Here is a 25,503-nt window from a genome sequence, read left to right on the forward strand (position 1 = left end):
CTTACTTATTGTTGTGATTTAACTTAATTGATGTAAATGCAGTATTCTGATTTAGCTTTGTAAGACGCTGCTGTTTAATGACTTGTGTTTCAGACATTCAGTATAGAAAAGTTGATAGGTTCCAGAAGAAAGAGATGGAGCTATATGTATGTCTTCATAATTGAAACGCCGGAAAGTAAAATAACCAGGGAGAACACCAAGAAAAGAAAAGGAACAAAAAAGAACTAATCCCAGCCGTTGGATTATATGGTGAAGGGTTACTCGTTTTGAAGGAAACCTTTGTCTTCTAAATAAGAGATGACTTCTTCAGCCATAGCTACAGGGGAAGGACACTCTCCTTCTTTCTCTTTCAGCTCTATCTGGTTATGTTTCACAAAACATACATACAAAGTCAGTCTGATTAACATATTTCATACACACGCAAGATAGTCTTTTTAGTTAGTCATATTCTTGAAGAAGAATCATATATATTCACATTGATCATACCTCACAATTCAAGGGAGATTCATACGGATCATCTATTCCCGTGAAACCTGAGAAAAAGGGTATGAAGAAAAAAAAAGGCACTCTATATAAAGATTCAAATGATATGGAAGCAACTTTCTCTATTCTGTTTGCATGGAAGTTTATGTTATCTCACCTTTGATCTTTCCTGCACGGGCTAGCTTGTATAGGCCTTTAGGGTCTCTTGCTTCACACAATTGTAGAGACATGTTCATGTAAACCTGAAGAGTTTATGCCACAACATCAAACAAATATCTTAAACTGAATGGGTACTACAAAATGTAAAGTCGGGTTTCAAATAGCTTGCCTCGATAAAAGATGAATCCTGCATCATCTCCCTGCAGGCATCACGGTCTTTCCTATATGGTGATATGAGGCTGGCGATGCAGATCAAACCAGCATCTGCAAAGAGTTTGGCTACTTCTCCTGTGTTTCAACATATAAATGCTCTTCTTTCACACTGTCTTTTTGAGAATTTTCTTTCAATAATCACAATCTATCTCAGCTTTCAGGTGCAAAACATAAATCTATTGTTGGTAATATGTAAGCCCTAACTACTAATACTATGAGACACCCTTTTAAAAGTACATCAGCATTTGTATGAATGACTTTCTTAGGATTTAGACTTTCCCCAACCCATTTCAAAATGTAATATGTAACTACGTACTTACCAACCCTGCGTATATTTTCAACTCTATCCTCTGCCTTGAAACCAAGATCTTTGTTCAAACCATGACGAAGATTGTCCCCATCAAGAATATATGATAGCTTTCCCCGGTTGTTAAGCTCTCTACTCAGCGAGCAAGCTAACGTGCTTTTCCCTGCACAATGTTTCAGGCTAAGAATTTAGAATATAGACAGAGACTTATGTATGTATAACATAAGAACTTTAGACAGAAACAAGGCATCTAAAGTAATCATCACAATGAGGAAGATTTAAACATAACCTGAGCCACTGAGCCCTGTGATCCACACTACACAACCTTTCTGGTTTAACAACTTTTGTCTTTCAGCTTTCCCAATGGGTGATTCTTGCCAAAATATGTTTGTAGAATTCCCCACTGTCGACATTCTCAAAACCCTGCCTGTTAATCTGATCTATCACCAAAACTCAGAGAAACCAAACCACCAGAAACTGTAACCTGCAAAGACACGTTCAAACAACAATTAAAGATGACCACTCTTCTCGAATAAATTCCAAAGGTAATAAAGACAAGTTCACAACAAGAGACACTGATTTCTCAATAGAGCAGAACTCTAAAGATTCCTACAATCCAAGCCCCATGATGTTATGACTAGAAAATGTAAGTCTTTTCATAAATCAATAGGTTTCTAAATTCCAGAATCATAGCCAAAATAAATCACAGTTTTCATAAGATGCTCTCCAGAAGAAAGATCAACAAAACAACTTAAATTCAAATCCTTTTTGACAACTTAAATCGATCACCCTATAATTTACCGCAAGAGAATCAAAGATAAAAAAAGAGAAAAGATCACAGGAAAGAGGAACAAAATGGGTCCTTTCACATGGCATCAAGAGAATAATTAATTACCTTAGAATCAAAATGTGCTCTGATTCTCAAATGAAGGGAAGAGTTTTGTTGAGCTCGTTCCTGTGTGTGTTTCGGACCTTTTGCTTTTTTACCTTTTCCTCTCGAGTATCTTGGGATCATTGTGGGTGGGAGAATAGTAACCGACATTAATGGAGTGGCAGACAGATGGAGAGAAAGAGAACAATGGGGGAGCGTGATCAGTGATGGTAATGGTAATGGTAATGGTAATGATGAGGACTTAGAGATTGATGATGGGCTACAAAGCCCACAATGTTAACTGGCTTATCCTTTTTAAGAGGGATAATTTATGGCCTCTTGAATTAGAAAACATATTTGCTTTTTATTTGAAATCTTCTACAATCAAATCTAATCTTAACTATTGTTACCAAAATTGCTAACTAAATATAGTAGGAAATATACTTATTTCCTATATTTAGTTATACAATTATTGCTTTTTATTCCATTTTTTTTGTTCAAAGGACTGTTTTTTCCATTTCTAACATATTCTATACACATAATTTACCCATTTTAATAATCAATGTTTTTTTGAAACAAATAACTATAATTGATATGAAAAGAATAACTGTCACCACTTTTATTTTCATTACACAACAAAACTATATATACTAAAGTATTAGATTATTTAAATATGAAAAAACAAAATTATAAAGTCAAATTATATTTCACTGACATTTTAAAATTTTAATAATATATTATCAGTTTACATCCGGCAGTGAAATCTATTTGACTGACATTGATCTGAGTATCAAATCTTTGAAATCGATTTGACTGACATTGATCTGAGTATCAAATCGATTTTAAATTATGTGGGTTCAACTTTTCCATCTATTTGATGAAGTATGGTTTATTATTGCATGCATATGTTCTTATTTTGCTCATTGATAGTTTTGTGACATATTTGTGCTTGATGTTAGTTTTGTTGGGTAGTTGTTTTGAAGATTTATGTTAATTACTTAATGTTCGATTATGTCGTTATGAAGATCTTTACATAAGAGAATGTGTTAATCATTAAATTTTTGATGTTAAAAATTATCAAAAAAAAAATGCAAAATAATTAAACGAGTTCCACAAATCTTTTAATTTTCTTGTTATAATTTGCAAACTGGTCAACAGATTAAATTTAGGGAAAATAGGAACCGACATTAATAGAGTGGCAGAGACTTGGTTTCTAAAGAGTAAGACACGTTTAATTGAGCATTTAAGCATCAACTTATAGATTAATGATGGGCTATAAAGCCCATAATGTTAACTGGCTTATCCGTTTAAGAAGAATAATCTATGGCCTTGAATTGATTTTTTGAGTTAGGTTTGATTTTAGACTTCTCTATTATTTTAAATATCTGTTTGGGTTATTTTTTTTTTTCTATATCAATTATTTTAAGAGAAAAAGGTGATATAAAAAGCTAAAGCATAACATTTTTTAAAATAGTAAATCCGTGACATTAGCCTATCATGAACAGGATTTTCTATTGGGGCACACTGTACGTTTATTAGTTTGTGTTTGACCAAAGAGGGTTAGATCAATTTTGGAAACACTAGAGGTTGATTATACGTTCAAATTAATTTTATTACGAAATTGATATCTTCTTTTGGAAATTGATAGAGAAAGAAATATAGGTGGAAATCCACGATAAATCAATTTATATTAGTGGAAGCATAAATCATGGGGAATCTTTTTCCAAAAGATTCTTTGTTGATGGAATCTTGTAATTGTTTTATGTTTCTTGATTTGTTGCATCCTCTCGTGTCGTCCTCTAATTCCCTAAAGATTCTGATTTGAGTGTCTAAAAAAACATATGTGCGAAGAATATTTACAATCAAAACCGAATATATTTGTTTGTGTGTGTAATAATAAGTGTATACGTTTTTTTCTCCACTAAGTGTATACGTTTTTTTTGTCACTACTCACGAAAGTGTATACGCTATATATGTGTAGGTAATGGAATAGAATAAGTGAATAACACGTAAAGATCTTATGACATGCAAAATTCATTTGGGATCGTATAATTAAGTCGGCCTACCTAGGCAATTATATTCATTTTTTTCCTATAACCTTTTTACTAAAACTTGTGAAACTATAAGATAAAACTTCAAAATATACTATGAAAGTATAGATACTAACTAATTCGGAATGTTATATTTGTGTTAAATATTATCATATAATTTACTAGTGATATATAAAGACTTTAATTTATTGGTTTCTAAAAGGCAGTACGTATACGTATGGTATAAATAGTCATTTTATTTGGTTTTTATTAATATTTTTACTCAAATTAAATAAATAATCTTAGAAATGAAAAAATGACATAGTGTGATACAGTTAGATTTTATTTTATAAACTATATCTTTTATCTATGTAATATGTATGTCAATGCATGTCATGATCCTGTGAATAAAATTTTAATTTTTCGTATTCTTGTAGTGATCTTTGTGGAATGAAAAGAATATAATATTAATCTGCTTAATTACTCTCCAGATTATTTTCATTAATGAATTTTCCACTATTCGAATTTACACACATGGAGGACATGTGCAATTTTTATAAGCTAGTTTTTTTTTTTTTTTTTAATTGTGTCTGAAAACTTTCCTACAGAGGAACATACTATTCTGAATACTCAAAAATCAGAATCAATTATGGGTATGTCTTTATTTAATTATTATATTCATATTCCTTATAGAAATTCTCTTTTTGTTAAGAGAACAAAAAAAACAAAAATTCTCATTCTCATATACCGATCAACACATCAAGACGAAGTGTATACGTATCTCTTTATATAAATACACTTGCAATAACATAAGCAAGAATCACACTTGTTTCCAACTGTTTTGATACTAAGTCTCTGATCAAAATAAACAAAAAAATTAAGAAGACAAAAGAAAGCCATGAATGCTTTGGCAGCAACCAACAGAAACTTCAAGCTAGCTTCTAGGCTTCTTGGTTTAGACTCAAAGCTCGAGAAAAGTCTTCTCATCCCCTTCAGAGAGATCAAGGTTCGAGACTCTTTCCTCTGTTTTTCATGTCGATACTATAAAAGATCAGCGGAACCGATCCGGTTCAAGATCTTTACACCGGAAGTAACCAATTATTGCAGGTAGAATGTACCATACCGAAGGACGATGGAACTCTTGCATCATTTGTTGGATTCAGAGTTCAACACGACAATGCAAGAGGTCCCATGAAAGGTGGAATCAGATATCATCCTGAGGTTTGTTTAACTCTCTCTTTTTGTGATCAAACCTAACCAAATTCAATGTTATAAACCAGATTTCGGTTATCGACAGGTTGAACCAGATGAAGTAAATGCTTTGGCTCAACTTATGACTTGGAAAACAGCAGTGGCTAAGATACCTTACGGAGGAGCCAAAGGAGGAATAGGTTGTGACCCGAGTGAGCTAAGCATCTCGGAGCTCGAACGTTTGACTCGTGTTTTCACTCAGAAGATTCACGATCTCATCGGGATTCATACCGATGTTCCAGCTCCTGATATGGGAACCGGTCCTCAGGTTGATCTTATTAAAATCTTCTTTACGCATGTACTTCCATTGGAGTTCTTATGTGTTGTTGTTGTTGTCTGAAATATAGTGATGAATTTTTTCAGACAATGGCTTGGATGCTTGATGAATACTCAAAATTCCACGGACACTCGCCTGCTGTTGTGACTGGAAAACCCATTGTAAGTGACCATTCTTATTAGGTTGTTTCGGTTTATGTGTTCAACGAATCTAAAACTGAGTGAGATGTGATTTTTAAGGATGATGTTTTGAGCAGGATCTTGGTGGATCTCTTGGGAGAGATGCTGCGACAGGAAGAGGAGTACTATTTGCAACAGAAGCTTTGCTCAACGAACATGGAATGAGCATATCAGGACAGCGATTCGCCATCCAGGTATAAGAAGTAAAAAATATGTCTACTAAGTGATGTTACTTGCGTGTGAAGGCACTCATACAATCTCTGTTTCTTAGGGTTTTGGGAATGTTGGTTCTTGGGCGGCGAAGTTGATAAGTGAAAAAGGTGGGAACATTGTGGCGGTGAGCGATGTCACAGGAGCAATCAAGAACAAGAACGGAATCGATATTTTGGGTTTGCTTGAGCATGTCGAAGAAAACAGAGGAATCAAAGGGTTTGATGGTGCTGATTCGATTGATACTGATTCTATTCTTGTCGAAGATTGTGATATTCTTGTCCCTGCAGCACTAGGCGGTGTCATCAACAGGTCTTTCAAGATTCTTGTCTCATAAGTTAATCTTCTCTCTTTCATGACTTTGAAATTCTGACTTTGGTCTGTTTTAGGGAAAATGCAAATGAAATCAAAGCGAAATTTATTATCGAAGGTGCTAATCACCCAACTGATCCTGAGGCTGATGAGGTTAGAAAATCTGATTCTTTTTTGCTCTTTCTTCTTCTTAAACTGAGCATTAACAGAGACTCTATATCATTGTCTCTGCAGATCTTGAGGAGGAAAGGTGTTGTAATCCTCCCAGATATATACGCAAACTCGGGAGGAGTCACTGTAAGTTACTTCGAGTGGGTTCAGGTAAGACTCTAATCAAGAATGTATGACCTAACCGAACCTCTAAAGCCAATCGATCAAAAAAACTGATTCGTATAATATCTATCTTTGTGAAGAATATACAAGGATTCATGTGGAATGAAGAAAAGGTGAACAAGGAGCTAAAGACATACATGACTAGAGGATTCAAAGACTTGAAAGAGATGTGTACGACTCACTCATGTGATCTCCGTATGGGAGCTTTCACCCTTGGTATTAACCGAGTCGCTCAAGCTACCACTATCAGAGGCTGGGGTTCTTGATAAATCCCCATGGAAGCTCAAGACAAGATTTCAGATTATAATTCAATATTGTTCACTTGAATCTACTCTAGAGTAATAATTAAGTGCTAATGGCGGTGTAACCCTTTTCTAAATTTCTACCAAGCTGAGCTAATCAATGCAATGTTATTTTTTTTTTTTTAAGCCGTAGATCAATAAACCGAAGTCTTGAAAATTGAGAATCTGGGAAAACGATAGTCATAGTCATACATAAAACAAAGGGTACAAGTCTGTTGGATAAGGCTAGTAAAGTGGGAGAAGAAACTATCCTCTTCCTCGGCCTCTAAAGCTTCCACGAGGGCCGCCTCGTGATGGAAAACCTCTACCTCTTGGAGGGCCTCTACCTCTTGGAGCACCTCTACCACGGAAACTACCTCTACCACCGTCACCTCTTCCACGACTTCCACGTCCACCTGCTGACTGACCCCTGGAAAAAACAGACACATACCGTTTGCTACAATTAACAACTTTCAAACTAATGTATCTTTACTTTAAGTCTTAATATTTCAGAGGGGAACAAAATACATGCTAAAAAGTTAATATGTGTCTAGCTCACTAATGTTACTTCAAGTTCAGAAAAAGAGACTTAATATATTTTGACCAATGTGTTATAAAGAGGGACTTACTTAGGCTGAGGAAGGAATCGAGAGAGAGGCAAAAGCTTGTAAGGGTCAATGAAGAACTTGTCACCAGGAGAATACGAGGTGGCTACAATACCTTCCATCATTTTGATAGAAAACAACTGAAGAAGAAGAAGAAGAAACAAAACAGAATTAATGACTGAATGAATCCTCTTGTTTGCTTACAAGAGGAACAAGAAGACAACAGAAACAGAGACAACTTACAGATTCATTAATAGGCCCGAAGATTTCATCAACTTTCCCAATCTGAGTCTTGTTCTCTAGGTAGATCGGAGCATTGAAATAAGGAATCTTCTCATTTGAGAGTTTAGTCACAGCATCTCCCTCGCAAGCATGAACGAATGTTGCGACCTCTGAAACCAAAAGAACGAAACCTCACATCACAAACGAATCAAGAAGAAACGTCTTCACAAGCATTTATACATCACTTTGCATTACAACCATAAACTCAACACAAAGCTGAAACTAAACGATAAACAATACAACAACCAAATCAGTCAAAAGCATCATAAGGCTAGCTCAAGGGGAACAAAGTAGCATGATAAGATTCGTCAATGAGAAAACACTGATAAAACATTTTGTTACTTGTACATTTAATACTACACATTCAAGAAACAGCTCATTCAATTCAAAACTCCGATGACAAATGATACATATTTACTAAGTAAAAAGCTATGTCAAGTATAGAAACGAACCAACGACTTCCGCAGGAGGACCTTCGTCTCTCTGACCACCAAAGCGACCACCACCACCACCAAAGCGACCACCTCCACCACCAAATCGTCCTCCTCCTCCACCGAATCTACCGCCGCCGTCACGTCCTCCCCTACCCCTGAAACCTCCTCCGCCGCGCATTGGTGGTCTCATCTTTTCTCTTTTCTTAAATTCCGCAAAGACTGCGTTTTTTTTTGTTTGCTCTCTGCCTCTTCACTCCAGTGTAAGGTTTTAGGGTTTATGTGATAGTGACGACGCCCAAATGGGTTGCCGGGTGTGGGTATTTAGGGTTTTCTGTAGTCGCTCGACCGGGTTTGGTTAGTTAAACCGGAAATCAATCTAACATTAAATCAAACCGGTTCATCTCTGACCGTTCAAAATTAATAATAGTTGGATTCGGGATTCCGTTTGGCTTCTTCTCATGTTCGACCCTTCCAGTTGGATTCATAGGCCACAAAGTGATTATTACTAATAAATAGATTTTTTCATAAACCATGAGTAAATCAACTCAATAATACAATGGGCCTCAAATTATATTGTTTTAGCCCAATAAGATATAAGTCAGTTTTATAGAAATATTTGTTGTTTAGATTCCTACAAGTCGGGATCACGACGTTCGATAATGAATGAAGTCTTGTGTGCTCTTTGTTTCTACTTGAACTAATTAAGGATTATGATAATAACAAAATTTCGAGGTAGGAGAAAAAGCTTGGTGGAGATTTGTAAAATTTGTATTGTGATCTAGTTTATGATTTTGGAATGGGTTCAGTTTTCTTTTAAGCATCAAACTAACTGTATTATAAGATAAACTAAACTGATTTTTTTTTTTTGATTTTTCAAATTAGATTATGGATTTGGTGTCCTATCGTCCACTCAATCAACTTAATGTATAACCTTATGTGTTTGTACTTTGTAATTTGATTAGATGTTTTTTCAAATGATTTTTCGTATATTAGTAATTTAGCAACAATAAAAATAGAAAAAGAAAGAGAGATGAAAATACTACTTACTATTTGATGAGTAAAATACTAGTTAATTTTTTTGTACTTGGCTTGAGATCTCTTCATTCTGGTTCGACCTCTAATTGTCTACTTGGTGCACTGAGTTCAAATGTCACCATACTCAATGACGAAAATGGCAAATGGCAAATGTGTCGATGTGGTTTACTTCGTTTTTTTTTCATCTAAACCGAGCAATTTTCTTTGGGTTCGACTTTTCCGTCTCTTGGAAAGTATTATGCTTCATGGGCAAGCTCGTTCGATAAGTTCCTCTTTAAAATCTACTCTGTTTAATTTGCGTCCATAAATTCACATATATGTTTTTCATACTACGAGAAGATAACAAAATTATTGGCTGTCAAAATAAAAAAAAATAATCATTCGATTTGGACAATCAACCATAGAATGATCCTTTTAATTTAATGTTTAGTTGAAAAAAAAATAACACTATTAAATAATAACAATTTTAATTGTATTTCTGATATGAAATTATTTAAAGTCGTTTTAAGTCAATAATACTCGCAACAACTCACCAACTTAATTAAATTTTCAAACAACCAATAAACTCCTTGGTTTTAGTTACTAGTTAAATGCAACCTCGATTTTGACTATTCGTATTATTATTGACCGTCGGCTCTTTCATCTTCTTTTTTTTTCTCCTTTCACCGATCGACTTCCAAAACAAATTCTAGTATCAACCTATAGTAATATTGTATTATATCGCATGAATAATAAATAACGGAAACTGGATAAAAATCACTTATCAGATAACAAAATTGACAATACAATAATATAATGTGGACCGCAAGTTATGGAATAAAATTAGGGGCTTAATTAAATTATAAATCTAGCAAAGAACTGTTCTTAGGAAGGTTGACTTTTTGCTTCGAAAGGCAAAAGACTTCAAATCAAAGGGAGCCGCATCAATTTGGTGACGGCATCTGACGTAGACTATGACATCATCTACTTCCTTATTGGGTCACATGTGGCCTTAACTGTCAATAACACTCACTGTCTATCCTCGACGAGTCCTCTTCCATCATCTTATATATGGTTGGTTTCTTAATCAGTGTGAACTTCACATATGCTATTTTTTCAACCAACATGTGGTATGGTGTCCGTAAGCATAGTTTCGATTTCTCTTGTCTGTATATATGAATTCCTAACATGAAAAAAATAAGGTGAGAAAGAAAACACAAAACAAAGAATTAGCTGATGATGGTAGTAATAGAGCCAGTATTCACGTCATCACGTGATTTGCGTCTCATTCTTGATTTTTTTAGCACCTATACATGAAAGATTCAAATTAAGTCAGTATTTTCGTTTTATTAAGGATATTAACGAATCCGAGTCCTCGAGATGACTTAAAAGTTTAAAACAAATTAGATGTTAGAAACGAGATGAATCCAAGACCTCAAGGTTCGGAGAAATTGCATTAAACCTTGATTTTTAATGTCTTACCCCACGTAGTTAAACTATCCAAGATGACAATCATATTTACGATAATTCCAATGTTGGTATACGTTGTTTCGTGACCGTGTTCCCTTTGTATGCATTAGCAGAACTTTTGCTGGATCCAGGTTTAGTAGATTGGACATAACTTTTAATAATAGATAAATTAAGACTTACGAGAAACGAAAGTTTTAGTATTGGCATTATTATATAATTCTTGAATGTTTCAAACCATTATCATCATATATAAGAAAACTGCTGGCATATAATTCAACTAAATTTGTGAATCGTATGAGGATAAAAGAAACGTTGTGTTGTGAAAGTAACCCCTAAATGGAATTATAGTCTCCACGTGGTTACGACTTACGAGACCGCAGTCATGAACCGTCCAGAAAAATTACATATACTAATCTTTTATTATATAAAATTTCTATGATGGTTCTGATATCAGTATTAATCAACGGGGACGAGGACGAGCTAATTAAAACGACTTGCGAAAACGATTTTGCAGATTCTTTCGTTCAATGTTTCTTAAAGATGTACTTAACATTATAAAAAAAAAAAGAAGATATTACCTATATTCGTACTCAACATGCGTGTCCATATAGAATATCGGAAAATTCTGGAAAGCTATTAAAATAGTTCGATAAGATTTCTTTGATGAAGAGAGAATCGGAAAAAGAGAGATTGAACCATATATAATTGTAAAATAGTTACCTCATAACTGAAATGCAAAAAAATAGAAACAAACTAATTCAGTGTTTTTTGGTGTGCAGATTTTTTTTGTCGTTTAGCACTTGTTTGTAAAAGGAAAAAAAAAGGTTAAAAGCTACGATTGTAATTATTTTCAAGTACAATGCAAAGATGCTCTTTCAGTCTAACTATACGTTACGACTGTTTTCAAGTACAACAGTACAATGCACCGGTAACTGAGACAACTGTACAACGCAACTCCAACTTTATATTATTTTTTCCGATGTTTTAGTCCAACTAATAGAAATTCTAACCGAGATTATAATTATCTCAAACAACTAGCTAGAAAATGTGTGCTTCACCTAAAAAAACAGTAAATCATTTGATTTATTTCTTTTTTAAAAGAAAAAAAGATATCTAATTTATTTAATAACTTATTTATTTTAGTGGAACGCTATTAATCTGGACCGGTTGGAGAAGCCCATTAAATAGGCCCATCTTTGCACTGAAAACCCTAACGCCTTGTCCGGTTTTGTTGTATATATAGGTCATTCTCTGACACAAAGTGATTCAGATTGCTTAGACACAAAAAGTCAAATCTAATATGCAGGTCTATGTGCCGTACCTGATCTTCTTTGGTATATGATATGCCTCTGCAGAAGATAAGATGCTGCATGTAGGCTTTTATATCTAGATTCCACCCGATCTAGAAGCCAACTTCAAATTTTCTTTGGGATGTGATGTTGTTTTTGGTGGTAGATCTATATGTTATATATGTAGATCTGTGTTTGTTTTTTCTTTCATCTATCTATATACTTGTATGTTGACACAGATCTTCAAATTTTCTTTGGGATATGATGTTGTTTTTGGTGATAGATCTATATGTTATATATGTAGATCTGTGTTTGTTTTTTCTTTCATCTATCCATATACTATCGGATCTATAAATTTTCTTTGTGCTATGATTTTGTTTTTGGTGATAGATCTATATGTTATATATGTAGATCTGTGTTTGTTTTTTCTTTCACTGATTGATAAACATATGTAGTATCTTATTTTCAAATTTTCTTTGAAATATTATTAAATATTTCTACTGATGTTATATATGTAGATCTGTTTTTGTTTCCACCTATACCTGATTTTCAATAATTCTTTAGTATTCGATGTTTTTTTCTTTCTATTAAATATGTTATTAATGTTTTCCTGATTGGTCGGCTCGTTAAAATGCGGCCCAATACGTAATGCACATATCTAACATATTTTTTTTCCGATAGAAAATACGTAATCCAAGTATTTTAGATATGTGCATTACGTGCATTACGTATTGGGCCGCATTTTAATTAGCTCATTGCAGTAATGCACATGGTACTTGGATTTGCATTCCACAGAGTTTGTTGTTGTTCACGTAAATGTTCGGATCGTTCAATCTGTCTAGCTGAGGGCTTTCAGGGATTCTACCTGTAAGCTTGTTATTGCTCAACCCCAAAACGTTCAGTTGGCTAAGCTTGGATAGTACTGTCTGCGGGATTTCGCCAGAGAGATAGTTGTGTGAAAGGTCTAAGATCTCTACCTTCTCAAGATTTCCAAAACTTTGTGGGATCGATCCAGAGAGGTTTAAAAGCTTTAAGCTTTTGAGGTTTCAATTCCTAAAGAAGTAGGGATTTCTCAGTAGCTTGTTCTTGGAGAGGTCTATGAGAGTGTAGAGGTATAGAGGTTTCTGTTGGCAAGACCTTGCTCAGAAATTAAAATTGCCATTTCTGTTCGAAATCATCATTTCTTTTTGGTGTGAAGAGGGTAGACAAATCCTTTCGAAATCAACATGGTTACAACCCTGCTTTATGATGATGATAATAATGATAATAATAATAATAATAATAACAACAATAATAATAATAAGAAGACCAATCACATTGAAAAGAACCAACCAGACTGCTCAGCAAAAAAAAAAAAAAAAAAAACCTCTCCAGATATTCTACTAAAACTATTATTGCTCTAGGTATGCATGCATTATTTAGCCTATTATTTACAAATATTATTTATATCAAAAATATAAATAAAGAAAATGGAAGCATAAAGAGAAAGCTAAAGAATATTAAATGGAATCAAATCAAGTCAGAGAAGCGAATTTTAGTTATATTTTGATAGAAAATGGAATATTAAATGGAACAATGTGCTAATTAGTACATTTTTTGAATCATACAAAGGGGAATTGCTTTAGCACACAAAGGCGGTATAGAATATTTGAGATTTTGTTGTGTTTCTGACAAAATATGATGATTCGTGGATAAATTTTGGTCTTCCGCGAGGGATCTTAACATTCAGAAGTCGTAGCTTGATTTGAAGGTAATTTGTTTTATCACATTTCCATCGCTTTCTTAATTTTGGTACCAATCGATATTGTATCTTCTGATGGGAGATGACAATAGATTGTAGTTTTGTAGATCATTAACACATTGGTATTTACTTTTTTTATGAAATCAATTATAGATCATTCGTAGGAAGCTTGTGTGTTATCTTTATATCTAATGTGGGATTCTATATATATTTTGTTTTAGGCTTGTTGTTCTTGACTTTGTAATTTACACAATGGAAGTGGGGTTTCTTTGGTCTCTGCATCTGTGTAAAACTTTGTATAAAGCAAATTCTATACCACCTTTAGCAAATGAATAATAATCTTATATACATGTTCCCTTGAAGAGTAGCTAGCAGTTATCATATTTTGGAAGCATAAAGAGAAAGCTAAAGAAAAACGTAAATGTTAGCTTAATAGCAATTACATTGGTATTTGATGTTGCCAATGTTGAAGCCCATTCGTTCACAGACGAGGACAGAAGCTTCTCCGCCTTAATAGAAATATTCTGAAACATGACAGTCGTCAGCATACAAACAAGAAAAGTTAAGAAAACGTATCAAACACAAGGGATAAAGTTTTATCTCTACCTACCGTTTCCATATCAGAGCCGGAAATCCCACTTAACAAGCAAAAAAAGCTTGGACTGGTGCAGTGAGAAAAATGGTGAAAAGGCTACCACTAGGTTGACGAGAGAAATCAGCAGAGATTAGCGGAGGAGCATGTGATGGAGACAGAAGCAATGCTTCCGGTTCCCCTTTCTCAGCTCCACAAATATTCTTCACATTTGTAAGGAAGATAAATTCATATCTCCTTTGATTAACAAACATAAGTATCAAAACCGTAAAAGAGATGGAGACATGTGTATCTAACCTTAAAAACTACTGTGCTGTTATCACTGTCAATGATTATGAAAAGAGGCTTCCTTGTGAATGGAACTAAATCAGAGGGATGAATGTAGCTTGATCCTGTGAGAAAGGCAGTTCCATTATCAGACTTCAGCAAATAGCAAATTCTAGATAAACAAGAATTATCTGTTGCCCTTGGTTTCCCGAAAAAAAGAGTTTAATTTTATGAATGTCTGGAAATTTCAGTGTAGTGTCCTTCTGTCCTCTATAAGAGTTATGCATGACTAAATATTTCTCGGTGTATCATCTCTCTGTTTATAGACGGTACTTAAATTAAATAAACCTCCTACATCCTATTCTTATATTAGTATCAGATGAATGTTTACATGAAAGTTTCAAAAAATTTGGAATGGATACCTGTGAGAGCCCATGACTGCCAAAAGACAGACCACATGGAATACTGACTGCGTCCTCACTGTTTTGCCTGAAAGACTGACCAGATGGCATAATTTGAAGTGATGGGTCTCTCTCTCTCTCTCTTGTTTGATTATGTGAGAATCAACGTCTCTCAAGATATATTTTCCTCAACACTACCTCGTTATAGTATATTAGATAGGCATTTAGGCACTTTAAACATGAACAAGTAAAACAGTAGTAACTGCTTAAGATTGCATGCGTCAACTTTAAAGACCTACTTGAACGAGGTGTACCAGCATCAAAATTAGGATCCAGCACAGGACTATATCTTAGCGGTCTGATGTTCATAAAAGCAGTGTCAGATTTCAGAAATCTAACTATTTCCTGTGCCACCACCTTCCATTCTTTAAAGTCAGTTTCCTGATAACATGAAAAAGATAGATAAAGACAGGATCTCTAGTAAAAACAGTCTAAGGCTCGGGGAAAGAGAGTGGTCAGGATGGAGAGAATAAGAGTTTACAGAAACAAAACCTGGAATGTTCTCTTGCATTTCATCTATCAACCGTTTAAACTGATCAACGAGTTGATGAACCATCTCACGGCGACCAAGGACCAAACACACCATAAGAAACCTTGCAAGAAACCGAAGCTGTTTGTTTGCAATATTAAGATCCTGAAACAAATCCCTCTTTGAAGTACAGTACTCCCTAGTGAGTATTGCTTCGTAGAACACATAGGAATCGGACAAGTAACCCCCGCATCACTCGTGCGCATATAATGTCCACAGTAAAGCTGAGCAATCCGAGATGCAATCTCTCCAATCTCCCATCTCTTAAGCCCAGCTTCAACAAAGCTTCTGCCTATTCTCTTGCTGAAATTTCCATAATTGTGTGTATACCTTAAATACCTTGAAGAAATAGTTCTCATACCTAATCAACACAATGAACAGAAATAATTCGAAATTTCAGAATCACATTCTCATTCGAAACCTAGCAACTCCCAAAATCAGGAATCGAAATTCTCAATTTCAGCACGGAATCGGAAGAGAGGTACCTGCTGCGTTCATAGAAGGGCAAGTCTCTGAGGTTCACTCCCGACGAAGCCAGTCACTCTTTCTTCGTTGAGACTGGTGGACCGTTGATCGGCGGAGTGTGTTGGTCGTCGTCGTTGTCGTCTTCTAGATCGACGAAATCGACGCCTTTTTTGGATGACTAAAAATCAACCTTGTACCGAGCGGTTAACCAACGAAATCGATTTTGGTTTTTAATTTGTATTTTTTAATCTGAGAGAACATTTGACTGAAAAATACCAAAACACTACCTGAAGTCTTTGTGAGTGTAATTTATGACACAAAAATGTTAATTTGATAGCACTATTTTGTAATTTTCGTAGTAGTTTATAGGCTATCGTGAAAACAATAAGAAGTATGAGGGGCTTTTTAGAAATATTCCCTTTGTTTCGTGGAGACTAGTGGACCGTCTTCAAGATCGACGAAATCGACGACTTTTTTCTGGATGACTAAAATCTTGTACCGACCGGTTTACCATGAGTAAATCATCAACTCAATGGTGGCATTTTTGACTATTTGAGTTTGAGCGATCAACACGGCGGACAGATAGAGAGAGTATATGAACAAAAGCAAAGGGCTCCTTAATTCGAATATTTTCTCAATCTTCTTAGATTATCCAACAACACAATGGGCCTCAGATAATATTCGGTAAAATGCATTTCTAATTCTTATTTGGTGGAGAAATGAGCGGATAGAAAAAAAAAGCAAACACAAGAGGAGATTAAATTTTGACACCGATGATGATCAATAAGAGATAGAAATCTTGTAATATTTAATGTGACTCTTATTGAAAAATGCCCTTTTCTAAGGTAAAATCTTACGAATACGCTATTGATTTCTTGAGTATCATCAAGGTTTGTTTTGCGTTGGTTGCCCGTAGATATATCCTCACAACGTTGAAAATGCACCATAACATCTTTGTATTATTTTTTTTTTATGTGATGCAAACAAATATAAATATATCATTTTTAAAGCGATGTTAATTTTGTATCATATTTTAATTGATGTAAATAAAATTAAAATTTTCATCAACTAATTAATTGATGAGAATTCATAGTTTTTTGTATTTACTCTTTTACTCAGTGATAGTTTTTTGTATTTACTAAACAAAGTTGAGCCTCTCCACAATAAGATCTTGATCAGAAGATGTTTTACTAATCTTAACTTCAAGATCCTTAATAGAATCCAATTAATTCTCAATCGAGAGACCAAAGCAGAACAGACCAGCAGACAAGATAACAAATCCAAAAAACTTTGCCAATCTTACAGCAACTTCTTTCTGTCCATAGTCAGAGGTGGCAAATGGAACAGAAAAGCCACACGCAACAAATTTATCCAGCGAGTTAGTCCAGGGAGCATACCTCTTTCCAATAGAGGGAAAAGATGAACCTAAAAAGAAGAGTATTCTGAAAACAATCAAGACAGCAACATATCTGTTACTTAAATCTAAATCAGACAGATCAATGTCACTCACGGTGGATTCAGGGAGTAAAACAAATGGACCCTTCTTCTCAAGAAAACTGCTGCTCCAATTGGGTGAAAAAGAAACGATGTAGACCATGTTTACACAGTTGCCTTCTTCGTCGTTGAGTATGATGAACTAACATCAAGCAAACATATGTCACAAAACTATCACTGAGCAAAATAAGAACATATGCATGCAACAATAAAAGCATCCTCCACAATGAATTCTTGTTTCTTTGCTTGTTCATTCACATAGTCGAAGACAAAATCAAGTTTCTCAGTCATTGAATCCACCTTTCGATCAATGGATATTAATTCACATCAATTATTGATAAATGATACAAAATATGTGGTTTAACATCAATTCTTATAATTGATATTATTATTCAAACATTTGACATCGATTCAAATAAGATGATACAAATTTCTATTAGTTTGCATCATTTCAAAAATATTGATATAAAAAACTATGAATTCTCATCAATTAATTAATTGATGAATTGTTATTTTTATTTACATCAATTAAAATATGATACAAAATTAACATCGCTTTAAAAGTGATACATTTATATTTGTTTGCATCACATCAAAAAATTGATACAAAGATATTAATTCACATCAATTATTGATAAATGATACAAAATATGTGGTTTAACATCAATTCTTATAATTGATATTATTATTCAAACATTTGACATCGATTCAAATAAGATGATACAAATTTCTATTAGTTTGCATCATTCCAAATATTGATACAAAAAACTATGAATTCTCATCAATTAATTAATTGATGAATTTTTAATTTTATTTACATCAATTAAAATATGATACAAAATTAATATAGCTTTAAAAATGATACATTTATATTTGTTTGCATCACATCAAATTAAAAAATTGATAAAAAAGATATTAATTCACATCAGTTATTTAATTGGTGTATATACTAACTTTATTCACATCAGTTATTTAATTGGTGTTTATACTAACTTTATTCACATCACTTACAAAATGATACAAAATTAACATTAATTAATTAAATGTTATCTTTTTTTATTAATATTCTATTTTTTCTTAATGAAGATGAATAATTTACAAACTATTTAATTCTAATTAAAAAAATAAAATCAGATTGTCAACGACTAAAACCAATTTTGTGAATTAGTTTTTAAAACTATTATTAAAAATTCATGTCGTAAAAAAATTCTGAAATTTAAAATCTCACAAGTATTTAAAAAGGATAAATAATTAATTTATATATCCAAAGATGTTCTCCATGTAAAAAAAAAAATTCTACTCAAATCAAACTAAAAAAGTTTTTCTTTTAGTATAAAAGTTTTAGAGTGATCAACAAGATCATAAAACTATTCTCCTTGTAAGAAATTAGACGACACATCGAGCGTTACAAGAGAGCTTATACGCAGAACCGGTCTCAGAATGCTTGAACTCACTGAGCCAGAGGGGACAAGAGAGTTTAGATTCAGGTCTATCACTTCTCTGGTAGGGGAACGAGTGTTGCATCTGACGAGTTCCCATTTGCAGCAATCTGAGTTTGGCCTCCATGTCTCTAAACCTTCCAAGCTGATTGTTTTTCTTGAGTGGTTCTTGATGTTCTGAGAGAAGACATGGATTCAGCATTATTCTCAGAGGTATTGTCTGTTGCCGCTCACAGGTTCTACTGTATGTGTCTTGTTTCATATTTATAACAAGTCCAAGAAGTGATTATTGCTACACGACTTAGATCCGAACAATGTTTTTACTTCGTAGTGATTGTGATGTGTAGTCTTTGTGAAGAATGCACTAAATATAAAATAATTGACTTTTAAGATCGTGCTTTCTGTCGGCATTCACACAATTGTAGAGTTGAATATTCCATCATGTTGACTAGTACCTTGACTCCACAACATGTAATTGATTTGGGGATTCACTGATTTAAAAGACTAAATGAAAACGATGCTTTCATATATATGACGTCTCTTAAAATTTGAAATGTTATTTCTGTTCATTCGAATCTAACAAATAGCATTTTGTGTAATGGCAAACCAATTTCTACATATTATTAATTAAAATCTAGACTATTTGATTTTAAAATCCAAACTAAGAAGCAGAAAGGCTTTAGACCAAAAGGAGAAAAGCTACTTAGAGATGTATGTTCATTATAACAAACATGTTGCTTCCTCCTGATTCTGTAACACTCAAATCAGGTTAGCAATAAGCCAGAAACTGCATAATCTTTTTCCAGCTCTTCATCAATTCTACTAATAAATGCTTCTCTTCTACTCATTTTTTTTGTTTTTCCTTTTATCTTGTACTTACTACATACATAGAGACAAATTTCATTTCATTACAGTCACACTGGTTGGCTCCTGGTTAAGGTTTACCTTTAGATTGTACTGAAACCGAAGCTACACGACGTTAGGCTTCTGGAGAAGATCATCCCTGAAACCTAGAGCGAGAGTGAGAGATGTTGATACAGTATACTCCATGTTTTTATCAGCAAACTGTCCGACCATAGCATATTGATGCAATGTACAGATTTTTTGCCCATTTCTCCTCAAATCAAAAAATGCAGGTCCAATGTCAGTTAAATAGAACAAATGGAGAAGAATCCCAATTTTTATTTCATGTGTGAAACGAAGCCAACATGCTTCATTTGTTTTCGAAGATTACCTTGACATGGGTACTAGGGAAGGCAGAAGTTCGGAGAGTCTCTTGCGTTTCATCAGTTATTTTACGTTTAGGTATACTCAATATAAGAGCTGCTTGGTCAGCTGTTGCAGCCATTGATGTTATCCTGTATCCATTTTCCCACCTTCGATGTATTCCTTCACTTGGGTACAAGAAGTCGAGCTCCACCACCTATTATATACACCACATAGACATCATTAATACATCATCGTGACCAAAAAGGAATCAAAGAAGCATCGAAATGCCTCAGGTAAAGAGATGGGAACCTGTTCAGAGTAGCCTGAGTTCCTGGACATTACTACACCCCACCGACTCCCAGCAGTGGTCATCGAAGTTACATGAAAACCTTCTTTCCACTTTTTATTTATCCACTTGAATGGAAATGAGTCGCTGACTTTGTAAGATTGCTGGGTATAAGGAGTTCCTATCACATTACATGAAGTGGAATAAGTAAAACAGCTTTTCATGATCTAATGTATGAATAAGTAAGACGTCGGCAAAGTTATCATCAGACGTGAATACCAACCTTTTGCCATAACAACCAATGAGCTCCCATTATTTGCACCAGCTATGGAACTGATATAGTAGTTCTTTTCCCATTGTTCCATAATCCAGTCCTGCAAAGAATCCAGAACCAAATGGTGAGCTGCTATAGTCAACATAGGTATGACAAACAGATGGCTCCTAATGCTTCAGATGTTTCACCTTGTGCAGGAAGACTGAGGACAGTTCATATACTTGAGAACTGAACCCAGTACCAGCATCCATGATGATGGCCCAGAGATTAGCTGCTGATGCTACACAGCTTATGAAAAGGCCATCCTCGTTACCCTTCTCTACATGCTGGTGCAGTCTTGAGTCTGCAACGTTGTAATGATATCTGCAAAAGCAACAAAGATTTGACCCGTTACGCAAAGAAATACAATGTACCAAAAAAACGAATATTTCTTCTAATATTATTTTAGTCAGTATCCTCCCCATCCCACCTTATGTATCTTTCCGAAACAGGTAATAACTAAAGACATAATATATGCAAAGCATTAGACAATATGTTTTGCTAAGACTGACAAGCAGACTAGTCAGCTAGAAAGAGGAATGATTAATGAAGGTTTTCAGACCTTTAAATTCCAGAAAGAAGTGGTGAGCAAAACATTTAAATGTGTAAGAATGACCTCTGTTTCATAGGACGGCGTGCATTATAAACTGAAATCCACTGGGTAGCCGGACTGCCGATTCTAATTTTCTTCCTAGGCTGTTCATCCTCTTCCAAATTGATAAGCAATCTTCCTCGCTTTTGACCAACCTAATCATGCAAAAGCTAAATGTCAACACTCGCTGAAATAATTATACATAATGAAAAAAGAAAACACGGGAACCAAAGAAAATCACCTTAAGAGCCCCATCAATTCTTATCGGTCTAGATATAGCACAAGGCTCAATTAGAGTATCAAAAATTGAGATAAGCTTGGCATAGTTGGGCTCCTCGTCAAACTTCATATTAGTAACTGCCTCGAGGAACAGCTTAAAAGGGGGTGGACAAAAACAGCACATCAATTCAGGAGACGTTGACATCTTTTTCTTGCAAACAAGAAAGCTCTTGTTGTCACCCTGCGTACAAAAACCATAAATCATGGACTAGAACTGAGACTTAAAAATGCTGTAGGTTGTGAATATAGAGATAAGAAACCTACCTGGTACCCTTGCCACGGCAACCTTCCCCGCATCAGAAATATTAATGTATAAGCCAATGACTTGAGATCATCTCTCCGACTTCCAGTGCGACCAAGATGTGCATGACAACTTGCATACCTTATTGTTCCCCTGCATATGAAGCATAATAAAGATGTAAATACATATGTATACAAAAGAAAAGTAAGAAAGATAGCATACACAACACAATTAAAATACCTGAATACATCTGCTCTTTGATCATATTCAACATGCTGGCCAGAGTGTGAATCTTTCCATCTTGATGCTAAAATAAAAGAGAATCTATGTTAACATTTGTTAAAATAAAGACTATAAATATTTCAAAAGACTTTCTAGAGACAAAAGAGAGATATAAACAGCTGAAGTGTATTAGGTTCTTTGTAAGCATATTACAGAAACTCACCTAGACCAAGATCAATAAGGTATAGTTTCTTCTCGTCTGCTGTTCCAGGCTGACCAAGTAAAAAGTTTTCTGGCTTCACATCTCCATGCACAAACCTTATTTCATGTAAGGATTAAACATGGCATGACAGTCAGCTCATTGATAGCAAATTTTTGGGTGTAATTATAAATTTGTTCGAAATAAATGGAATTTTTAATTGCTAGGAAGTTGGCAACTACAAAAATTAGCACTAACCCCTTCGTATGCAGTTTCTCAAGAATAGATATCGCCTCCACTGCAATGCACGCTACCATGTTTGGAGACATCCTACACGTACGAAAATAAATTTAGCATATCTGCATGAGCATGATTGGTCTAAATAGAAAGCAAGATGATAGTGCTTACGATTGAGCCAAGGAATTCCAAACATCCCAGAGGCTAGGGCCAAGCATGTCCATGACCTGAAATAATTATAATAGTTTCTTTTATAAACGACACCTCATTAATCTGGATGTGTAACCAGGCTCGTACGAAAAGCTTACCAGAATGTAAAAATCTCCTTGACGACCCTTATGATGTACAGCAGGAATTCCATAACAGCTATTGAGCGTACTTTAAAAGAGAAAAATAAAACAGAACAGATTAGTAGTGACACATAACGAGATATAGAGAATATGGGAGGAAAATTAGAAATGAAGCACAAGTCTTACTTGTACACTTGCCACTCGTAAGGTGGGCCAAAATTACAGCCTTTACTATTTCGATGTTCAAGTTTAAGAGCTACCTGAAAAAGAAAAGAATTAACGTTTTTAATTTGTTCACTCTTTTGGTATTAAACCCCATGACTTTCAACAGGCTTTTGTCTAAAATACCTCAATTGCATCTGCTCCAATCCTATCACTGCCACCACTCACCCTTCTGCCAACATAAACTTGACCAAATCCACCTTTACCGAGTTTCCTCTCGGTCTTATAAACAGGAGAATTTCCAACTTGTACCTATACAATTAAATTATAGTTAATATCTTTTGAGACAATGCTTAAATACATCAGCATGGCTCGCAAGCCACATATCAGCAAAAGATCTAAGAGTTCCAAGATGATGATTGATGATGAAAGAAGCATATGTTGAACTCCAAAACGGAGCACCCTCTTTGAACTAACCCTACAGTTTTGCAAGGATGTAACCTAGCAGAAATCCGGTGACTAATGTCATAAGGTTAACAGGAATTACCCTTTCAGGGACTGGACCCATGCTGGAATCTTCTTCCATTCCTACTATTTTATCTGCGCTACCGCCTTCCGCAGCAAGATCCTTATCAGCTACCCCTTCAACTCGGTTTATGGCAGGTTCAGTGGCCCCTAAAGCACCTGCAGCAGGACGAACCTCACAAGGTTCTGGGTCTAAGTCTGTCAACCTGATACCCCTGCCTCTACCGGCAGCAGTTGGTCTTGGAGGTGCCGGCCCTTTAGCTAAAGCAGCATTCCCCCTTCCTCTACCACCACCTCTTCTCCTTGTAGCAGTGGGAGGAGATACGATAATTTCTGGTTGTTCAACTAGCTGAGGGTTAGGCTGCTCGTCAAGGCGTCTCGATCTCCTTGCTCCACTTCTTAACTCTGGCATTCTTACTCCATGCAAAACGTAAAATATATTTTCTTTCAGTCACCTCTTTACATTACCTGTGGCATTAAAAAAATTGGGAGTAGAGTGTAAGGTTTTAGCAATAACAGTTTATTTGAAGCAATAGTCCACAAACAGAAGATGGAGATGTAGAATCTTGTGGCATTCTTTCTCCAACGAGATATAATTTAACCAACAAATAAGAGAGAGCAAACATGGGATGAAAACAAATTCTTATTTAAAAGGAATCAATAGAGAAAGCAAGGCATGGCAATGTAATAGAACAGAAGAAACCATGGCTCACATTACTAGCATTCCAAAAATACTCTTTAAGGCGTTTCATTTTTTAATCAAACCAAACCGCCACCAAAACAAAAGCCAAAATTAGAACTTATCAATGAACAGTTTTATATTCATCAAAATAATCAAAGCTTCCTTCCTACCATGAACGCCATGGAAACTAACAACCCCATAGATCAATCAACACAAGCTTCTCCTGATTTTTTCAAGTGTTTTAACAGACATACACAAATCGAAAGCAAAAGTAACATTAGATTCATTCACACAACAAACAAAAAAAGAAACTTCTTAAAGTGAAAACCATTTGTCAGTTTAACGAAACATGTTCAATCATCTTCCAAAAATCACGATCTTTTTCGAATAGTTCATAACAAAATGTACCAAGAAAAGTCACAGCTCAACAACAACGAAATCGAATCGAATCGAGATTTTAAAAGACTGTTTACCCGAAGATCGATTTTTTTTTATATAGAACTTGTTAAGAAAACAACGATGATCGGAGGCTGAATGTGAAGTTTCAGATCTCTCGCTCTTCAAGTTTCCGATTAGCTCCTTGTGTGACGATTTGAATGTGAAGAAAGGAAAACAAAAAAAGTTAACGTTTTGAGCTGTGTAGAGTACAGACAGACGGAGAAGAGAGATAGAGAGAGAGAGAGAGGTAGTTGCGGCTAGATTTAGGGTTAATAATGAAGAAGAAGAAGAAGAAGAAGAAGAAGAAGAAGAAGATGAGACGATGAAGAAGAGGTGCAAATTTTTGTAAAAAAAAAAAGAGATTTTTGAGTTGAGAAAAGAGAGAGCAAAATTAAACAAAAAAAAAAAATTGAATAAAGTTTTTATTTCTTGGGGGAAGGATTGATTCACCTTTTTTTTTTTTTTTTTCTTCTTCCAGTATTTTGTTTTTCTATGTAATAATAATACTAAATATATTTTGTGAATTTTTACCTAATTTATTTTTCCTCGTTTTTTTTAAATACATATATTTGCAACGTTAACTTTTTATTTTATTTTCTGTGCTCTCAGACCTAAGATTAGCTGATTGATATTATTAGGCTATTGGTGTTGTGGTTTCATTGGCTATCATATCAGTGTGTTGCCGCTTTGGGTTCCTCGCGTGCTTTTTTTTATTTTCTGGCTGATATTTCATATAATATTAAAATAATATATTTTTACATCTTATTGTACAAAGTACAGTTTATTAGTACTAATAAAATTAATGGAAAAGTACGTCATACGTGTAAGCACATTTTCTTC

The 25,503-nt window shown here is 34.5% G+C and overlaps 4 protein-coding genes and 1 pseudogene across 6 annotated transcripts; 1 reads left to right on the forward strand and 4 right to left on the reverse strand.

Moving 5' to 3' along the window:
- Positions 1-27: 27 nt before the first annotated feature.
- On the reverse strand, positions 28-2,317 carry LOC104791489 (adenylyl-sulfate kinase 3). The gene is made up of 7 exons (XM_010517431.3): positions 2,058-2,317; positions 1,452-1,646; positions 1,176-1,325; positions 812-930; positions 641-725; positions 487-533; positions 28-359 (listed from the first exon to the last, which is right to left on the reverse strand). The coding sequence occupies exons 2-7, from the start codon at positions 1,573-1,575 to the stop codon at positions 258-260; spliced, it is 627 nt and encodes a 208-aa protein (XP_010515733.1). The 5' UTR covers positions 1,576-1,646; positions 2,058-2,317; the 3' UTR covers positions 28-257.
- A 2,467-nt stretch (positions 2,318-4,784) lies between these two features.
- LOC104791580 (putative glutamate dehydrogenase 3) lies at positions 4,785-7,004 on the forward strand. Its single transcript, XM_010517536.3, has 9 exons — positions 4,785-5,069; positions 5,171-5,284; positions 5,361-5,582; positions 5,678-5,752; positions 5,848-5,964; positions 6,042-6,292; positions 6,370-6,445; positions 6,527-6,613; positions 6,706-7,004. Exons 1-9 carry the CDS (start codon positions 4,962-4,964, stop codon positions 6,889-6,891), a joined length of 1,236 nt encoding a protein of 411 aa, XP_010515838.1. The 5' UTR covers positions 4,785-4,961; the 3' UTR covers positions 6,892-7,004.
- LOC104791673 (putative H/ACA ribonucleoprotein complex subunit 1-like protein 1) lies at positions 6,971-8,621 on the reverse strand. Its single transcript, XM_010517651.3, has 4 exons — positions 8,246-8,621; positions 7,755-7,903; positions 7,536-7,651; positions 6,971-7,336 (listed from the first exon to the last, which is right to left on the reverse strand). Exons 1-4 carry the CDS (start codon positions 8,415-8,417, stop codon positions 7,174-7,176), a joined length of 600 nt encoding a protein of 199 aa, XP_010515953.1. The 5' UTR covers positions 8,418-8,621; the 3' UTR covers positions 6,971-7,173.
- Positions 8,622-14,034: 5,413 nt separating this feature from the next.
- LOC104703245 (uncharacterized) lies at positions 14,035-16,128 on the reverse strand (annotated as a pseudogene). The gene is made up of 6 exons (XR_015564712.1): positions 16,076-16,128; positions 15,554-15,951; positions 15,023-15,442; positions 14,631-14,725; positions 14,352-14,536; positions 14,035-14,265 (listed from the first exon to the last, which is right to left on the reverse strand). The product of XR_015564712.1 is annotated as an uncharacterized LOC104703245 (transcript).
- A 3,538-nt stretch (positions 16,129-19,666) lies between these two features.
- LOC104791759 (casein kinase 1-like protein HD16) lies at positions 19,667-25,270 on the reverse strand. Of its 2 annotated transcripts, none has more exons than XM_087452798.1 (17): positions 24,699-25,270; positions 23,566-24,011; positions 23,205-23,330; positions 23,043-23,116; positions 22,875-22,944; positions 22,738-22,793; positions 22,588-22,659; positions 22,354-22,448; positions 22,149-22,215; positions 21,932-22,061; positions 21,630-21,848; positions 21,413-21,543; positions 20,946-21,120; positions 20,767-20,857; positions 20,507-20,664; positions 20,223-20,411; positions 19,667-20,102 (listed from the first exon to the last, which is right to left on the reverse strand). In XM_087452798.1, exons 2-17 carry the CDS (start codon positions 23,953-23,955, stop codon positions 20,046-20,048), a joined length of 2,100 nt encoding a protein of 699 aa, XP_087308924.1. In that variant the 5' UTR covers positions 23,956-24,011; positions 24,699-25,270; the 3' UTR covers positions 19,667-20,045. The 2 variants fall into 2 exon arrangements, with proteins under 2 accessions (XP_087308924.1, XP_087308906.1); XM_087452780.1 differs by having other exon boundaries at positions 19,667-20,105; positions 24,699-25,171.
- Positions 25,271-25,503: the final 233 nt, after the last annotated feature.

The sequence above is a fragment of the Camelina sativa genome, chromosome 1 (genome assembly GCF_030686135.1).
Source record: "Camelina sativa cultivar CO46 ecotype springtype chromosome 1, ASM3068613v1".
Classification (NCBI taxonomy): domain Eukaryota; kingdom Viridiplantae; phylum Streptophyta; class Magnoliopsida; order Brassicales; family Brassicaceae; genus Camelina; species Camelina sativa.

Coding starts and splice junctions, on each gene's coding strand:
- LOC104791489 (XM_010517431.3), bottom strand. CDS start 1,575: ATGTCGACAGTGGGGAATTCTACAAACATATTTTGGCAAGAATCACCC. Junction 931..1,175: donor TGAAAATATACGCAGGGTTG/GTAAGTACGTAG, acceptor GTTGAAACACAG/GAGAAGTAGCCAAACTCTTT. Junction 534..640: donor CCGTGCAGGAAAGATCAAAG/GTGAGATAACAT, acceptor CCTTTTTCTCAG/GTTTCACGGGAATAGATGAT.
- LOC104791580 (XM_010517536.3), top strand. CDS start 4,962: ATGAATGCTTTGGCAGCAACCAACAGAAACTTCAAGCTAGCTTCTAGG. Junction 5,285..5,360: donor GAATCAGATATCATCCTGAG/GTTTGTTTAACT, acceptor GGTTATCGACAG/GTTGAACCAGATGAAGTAAA. Junction 6,293..6,369: donor CTAGGCGGTGTCATCAACAG/GTCTTTCAAGAT, acceptor GGTCTGTTTTAG/GGAAAATGCAAATGAAATCA.
- LOC104791673 (XM_010517651.3), bottom strand. CDS start 8,417: ATGAGACCACCAATGCGCGGCGGAGGAGGTTTCAGGGGTAGGGGAGGA. Junction 7,904..8,245: donor TCCTCCTGCGGAAGTCGTTG/GTTCGTTTCTAT, acceptor TTTTGGTTTCAG/AGGTCGCAACATTCGTTCAT. Junction 7,337..7,535: donor CGATTCCTTCCTCAGCCTAA/GTAAGTCCCTCT, acceptor TGTTTTTTCCAG/GGGTCAGTCAGCAGGTGGAC.
- LOC104791759 (XM_087452780.1), bottom strand. CDS start 23,955: ATGCCAGAGTTAAGAAGTGGAGCAAGGAGATCGAGACGCCTTGACGAG. Junction 22,945..23,042: donor TACGAGTGGCAAGTGTACAA/GTAAGACTTGTG, acceptor TCTCTTTTAAAG/TACGCTCAATAGCTGTTATG. Junction 21,849..21,931: donor TGCCGTGGCAAGGGTACCAG/GTAGGTTTCTTA, acceptor TTTTGTACGCAG/GGTGACAACAAGAGCTTTCT.